General features: G+C 28.2%; 1 protein-coding gene across 1 annotated transcript; it reads left to right on the top strand.

The window, feature by feature from the left end:
• The first annotated feature begins 3,576 nt into the window (after nt 1-3,576).
• On the top strand, nt 3,577-5,857 carry LOC100810355 (peroxidase A2). The gene is made up of 4 exons (XM_003553384.4): nt 3,577-3,841; nt 3,975-4,169; nt 4,297-4,462; nt 5,271-5,857. Exons 1-4 carry the CDS (start codon nt 3,626-3,628, stop codon nt 5,687-5,689), a joined length of 996 nt encoding a protein of 331 aa, XP_003553432.1. The 5' UTR covers nt 3,577-3,625; the 3' UTR covers nt 5,690-5,857.
• The last annotated feature ends 280 nt before the right edge of the window (nt 5,858-6,137 follow it).

Raw genomic sequence — 6,137 nt, forward strand, 5'->3', positions numbered from 1 at the left:
ATAGACATATATATCTGTTTTGTTAATTCTTACTAAAAAAACATTGTAATAACGCTAGATAAAGGTTACTTTTTCTTACAATTACCTTAAGTATTTTTTGAATTAATTATGATACAAATTATCTTAAGGGTGACACATTAATTTTTTTAGTAATAACAAAATTAATTGTGATATAAATTACCTTTTTATTTAAATTAGAATTAATGATAACACAAGTTATCATTTTAATTGTAATCAAATTAATTTTGATACAAATCAGTATCATAATTAGTTTTATTACTATTAATAAAGGTAATTCATATAATAATTAATTCAATTACCATTATAAATAGTAAATTTTATCTAATAAGTTCAATTTAAATTAAAACAGATAATCTATATTATATTGACTATTGTTAAAAACAATAAATTTTATCTTAATTAATTTAATTTTAATTTAAAAAAGATATATATATTACAATCAGTTTGATTACTTTAAAAAAATAAATTATATCACTAATTAATTAAAAAATTATAAAAAAATACACGATGAAGATATATTTTTGTTGTATAAGAGGGGTGTAAAAAAATTACACAACAAAAAATACATAATAAAATTACATTTTCACCGTGTATTTTTTTTTTTTTTTGGTATTCTTCTCTGAAAAATAAAAACATGATTTTGTTGCATATTTTATCAACAGAATAATTATGTCTATGTGAAGAGGATATTTTTCAAATAATAATTCATTTAAAGCATGTGGGGGTATAAATAACAAAATCAAATAACAACTCCCTTGACTTAAAGCAATTCGATGCATGGTAGGGGTTTCGGCCCAAGCATTACAAGCCTTATTAAGCTTTTGGACCTAAAGTTAGGTCTATATCTAAAAAGAGTGAAACTTTCCATACTTCTATATAGGCTTTTCGTAATACAATGAAATGCATGAAAAAAAATATGAAGGCTCAACAGTAATCTAAAACTAAATAAATCAAAAGTTGGTCCAAGACCCAAGTCCGTGAGCAAAGGGTAGCTCTTTCAATAGCTAAACTAATATTTTAATTCAAATTGAAAAAAAAAACATTAAGTAAAATTTGTAATTTTTTATATCAAATAAGTTTTATCCCCCAAAAACACAAATAAAAAAACAATAGGATTTAACCTTTCCATGTAATATGAAAGAGGGTAATATTATACATGATTAAAAAAAATCAGGGTATATAATGTAATTTGCTCTATTATTTATTTATGTGTAATCATAAAGTATATGAGATTTTTATTTAACACCCAACCCAACTAATACTTAATTTCACGCCAAGTTAGTCCAATTTTTAAGTAAAATGGTACTTTGAATTACAACTAAGCATATTATTTTATTCAATACCGTAATCTAAACCCTCTGAATTTCAATTCATTTAATTGAGTCAGAGAAAAAATAAATAAATGAGATATTATATTCGTACAAAGTTTTTACAACAAAATTGTACGAATATAATATCTCTATAGTTTTTTATATTCACGTATTGTGCGTTGAAAGACCAAACTACAAAATAGGCTTAAATTATTACGAAAAAAAATGTATAGATTTGAGTTTGAATATTTAAATATTTAAATAACCATTAAATTCAAGTATGAATACCAAAATTATTATCCTCACAAGTATATATGATAGACTATAGGTTTTTTTTTTCTTTTCAAAAGTATATGTATAAACATAAATATTTTAATTTTATATATACTTTATCCAAATCTTACCTTATGCTTTCTATTTCTCACTGTAAACTATCCTTGTAATTTTTCAATCTTTCCATAACCTGCAATTTCAAAACATGCATCTAGATGAACAAAAATTACATCCCCGATGGCCACATAATTGGCATGCTCCTCATTGTATCGGTTAGAAGTCAGTGACTAGATGTTGTACCTTAATATTTTGTTTTCCCTCTGTTGATTTAGACGTAGCACCTAGAAAGAATGACTGAAAAAGAATGTATGAAACGTTTAGCTCGTTAATAGTCTTCGTACCATAACAGGCAGGGACCATAGAATCTTCTTTCTTTTCCATTTCGAAATTTAAATTGCATTGCTAAGAATCGTATTCTAGGTTGAACACTTAAATATAGAAAAAGGAAAAATAGAACTAGAACAGAACAAAACATGAAAAGAACATGACGGCCAGCAAAGCATTCATGATGTTTTCTTTCCAACATAGATAAGAATTTTAATTAGTTTTTAGTTTTTTTTATTAGTTACAAAATTTGTTTGATTATTTAATAAATAATTTTTTATTGTAGTTTCTAATATTTTTTTAAATTCTATTTAAATAATATTTTTTTAAATGATAGTTTCTAATTTCTAATTTTTTATATTTTTATTTTTAATATATTTATCTAATTTTTTTAAATAAATCATAATTTATTGTTTCTATTATTTTATAATTTTTAATTACTTCCACCATTAATTTTATTTAACGCTTATAATTTAATAAATTAATTTTCAACTATTAACTAACTATTATTAGCTGAGTACTTTATTGCAGTATATTTACGTTTGTCTGAACAGATTTGCAATTGCAAAACTCTTTCTTTTCACGCAGTGAATCATTATGGCTTGTCTTGACTCTTCTTTAGTTATAGTAATTAAAGACAAATAATCGGAATTTACAATAACTTGCTTGTTAAATTTAACTGATTAGCGGAGCTAGATTCCTTAATTGCCTTTAGTGGAGTTTGTTCTTATCATTTGCTTATTTTATTAAAAAATATTAAATGGAATACGAGTGACAATTCTTGACATCCACTCGAAATTGTTATTTTGTATTTAGATTTATCTCTTCTAACATTAAATAGTGTAAGCACAATGTAAGAACAGTTTTATTATTATTATTATTATTATTCTTATCAATGTTATACTTTGTAATCAATAATAATATTGAAATTATAAATAGTTATAATTATAATTTGTTTCAAATTACATCTTCTGGTATTTGAGAAGTTACATAATTTGTGTTCTACTATCAAAGTAAAATCTTTGTCATACAATCATGATGGATAGTCAAAATTATTATTTTAATAATCTATTTAAATATGATTTATTAAAACCCTCATCTCTCATATAATACACTCACAGACACAGAGAGAGAGAGAGAGTTGTATATTTTGATGAACGTTTTATAATGTACTTGATAATCTATTGTGGTTTTAGAGAGACATATAGCATCTGGTGGCTGGGTTGTGACAATTTGAATTTTATGAACTTGTTCTGATTTTCCATTCAATCACTGGCTTTGTGCAAGTTTCATGGCAATTATATATAAATTCTTAGGCATGCACCTAAGGTAAAATTTATGGTGTCAAATATTATATTTTTTGACTAAAAGTACCGCTCAAGGTAGTTAAGAGGTAATCATTATGGTTTGAATTTTCCTTTCCACGTCCGTTGCGTGTACCTAATGATTATTATAAATCATTTTTTTATATACTTTTTTGGCATAGCTTAAGCATGCAAGTAATGTAGCAGTGAAAACTTTATCTTTAAGCAAATTCTAAAGTAATTAACTAGATATACTTTCTTATATATATGTCACCTAGATTCCATGCATTTGCTAGAACCAGTATTTGGGAAAGAATATACAAGAAGCCAAAAATGTCTTCTTTTACTTATTCCCTATTCACCACCATTTTCTTAGTGCTAACAATCTTTCTTCATCCATCAAATGCTCAACTGAGTTCAACCTTCTACTCCAGCACGTGCCCCAACGTGTCTTCCGTTGTGCGCAGTGTTGTTCAGCAGGCTCTGCAATCTGATCCTCGTATTGCTGCGAGCCTAACTCGTCTTCATTTTCATGATTGCTTTGTTAATGTAAATCCCATGTACACAATCATTTAATTTTAAACTCCCAACAAATTTTCAAGAAGAGCATGAATTTATGTAACTGATCTAATTCATTTTTATTCTGCTCCCATAGTTAATAAATATTTTCCTTTTTTTTAAGGGATGCGATGGATCCATTTTGTTAGACGTAGGTGGCAACATAACACTGAGCGAGAAAAATGCAGGTCCCAACAACAATTCAGCTCGTGGCTTTGATGTAGTGGACAACATAAAGACATCTGTTGAAAATTCATGCCCTGGTGTTGTATCTTGTGCTGATATTCTTGCCCTTGCTGCTGAAGCTTCTGTGTCTTTGGTAACTTGTTATTAATTAATAGTTGATGATTCTCCTTTTCTTATCAAATTTATATAGCACAAAAAAGGATGTAGAGGTATTTACTTTAGAGGGCATAACATAACTGCATATTATATATTATTTGCAGGGAGGAGGTCCTTCATGGAACGTACAACTAGGAAGAAGGGACGGTTTGATTGCAAACCAATCTGGTGCCAACACATCCATTCCCAATCCAACTGAAAGCCTGGCCAATGTCACAGCCAAGTTTGCTGCAGTTGGCTTAAACGTAACTGATCTCGTTGCATTATCTGGTAATCATAATACTTCCCCCGGATAGCTATAGTTTCCTGTGTACACACACAAACTTCATGAGAGTCACTGAATCACTGATAATAAAAAAAAACATTAAGAGCATGTGCATGTAGATAAATAGCTTAAACAAATACTACTAATTAACTTAATAAGAACTTATCCAACAAAAATGTCACTTTAATCATATTCCAACTGTTAAAATCCATTTCATATCTTAAAATGATTTTTCAACTTAGGTATAATCTAAATTATTAAAAAAAGTAAATATTGTAGGATAAATTTAGTGCAATGTTATTTCAGATGTTACCTATCCACCTTATTATTGTCAACAAAAAAAAGGAAAATATTTTTATATCCATAAAATTGTAAAAAAAATATATCAAAAAAATTAATAACAACGCATTTTATTTAATTAAATTCAGTTAGATTCCTTCAAAATAAAAAAAATACTAACCATAGCATCTAAATACACTAGCTAATAAATCAAAACTCAAATATTTTTGTTGAAAAGTGTAACACTACATTATCTCAAGCTAAAAAAATTATTTATTGGTTTCTTTAACCATTGTGATAGTGAATAGCAAGAGTACTCTTAAATATTAAAATGAATTGTATATGCTTATAAATTAAATACAATATATTCTTTTTTTATAAATATTTTTTCTTTTCCCTCAAAAAAAAAATAAATACTTTTATTCCTATATTTGCTTAACTGCGTGCCCTGACATTTTTGTCTATATAGTAATTACATAATTACCATGATGCTTAGTAACTAACTAACTAATGGTTTTGTTTTTGAGTGTGAAGGTGCACACACTTTTGGCCGTGCGCAATGTAGATTTTTCAACCAGAGACTGTTCAACTTGAGCGGCACGGGTAGCCCTGATCCCACGCTGAACGCAACCTATTTGGCGACACTGCAGCAAAACTGTCCTCAAAATGGAAGCGGCAACACTCTGAACAACCTCGACCCTTCGTCCCCAGACACCTTCGACAACAACTACTTCCAAAACCTTCTCAGCAATCAGGGCCTTCTCCAAACCGACCAAGAGCTCTTCTCCACCAACGGCGCCGCCACAATCTCCGTTATCAACAACTTCGCCGCCAACCAAACCGCGTTCTTCCAAGCCTTTGCTCAGTCTATGATTAACATGGGTAATATTAGCCCGTTGACTGGAAGCCGGGGTGAAATCAGATCCGATTGTAAGAGGGTCAATGGAAGTTAAAAATGAGAGGTAGCAAGTTGTGTTCTTGATATATACAGTAACTCAGCTACGTACCATCAACATTTACTTAAAACTTCGCGTTGTTATTTGTGTGATCATGTCAAGAACTCAAGATATAAGGTAGGATGTTAAAATCGTTGTTTGAATGTTTGACTACATGTTGGTTTCTTTCCTTGCTTGCATAAAGTGATCTTATAAGTATATATATTCCTCATACAATTCAACAAATAAGTATGGATTCGCTGTAACCGTAACATGCAATTAAGTGATACTCTAGTATTTTAATTGTTATAGTAAATTATACAAATCTACTAAAATTTAAAGTTTAAAGATATTACAGAGGTCTTTTATTCATTCTTAAATTTACACAAATCTGTAAGATTTAAGAAAATTATACATTTTTCTTCTATTTTTAAAATATATCTAAGATTTAATATTATTATTGTTG

The sequence above is a fragment of the Glycine max genome, chromosome 19 (genome assembly GCF_000004515.6).
Source record: "Glycine max cultivar Williams 82 chromosome 19, Glycine_max_v4.0, whole genome shotgun sequence".
Classification (NCBI taxonomy): domain Eukaryota; kingdom Viridiplantae; phylum Streptophyta; class Magnoliopsida; order Fabales; family Fabaceae; genus Glycine; species Glycine max.

Bases quoted from the DNA above. Each gene is read 5' to 3' on its own strand.
- LOC100810355 (XM_003553384.4), top strand. From the start codon at position 3,626: ATGTCTTCTTTTACTTATTCCCTATTCACCACCATTTTCTTAGTGCTA. The intron at 3,842-3,974 runs GTAAATCCCATG...CTTTTTTTTAAG, and splicing joins TTCATGATTGCTTTGTTAAT to GGATGCGATGGATCCATTTT. The intron at 4,170-4,296 runs GTAACTTGTTAT...TATTATTTGCAG, and splicing joins CTGAAGCTTCTGTGTCTTTG to GGAGGAGGTCCTTCATGGAA.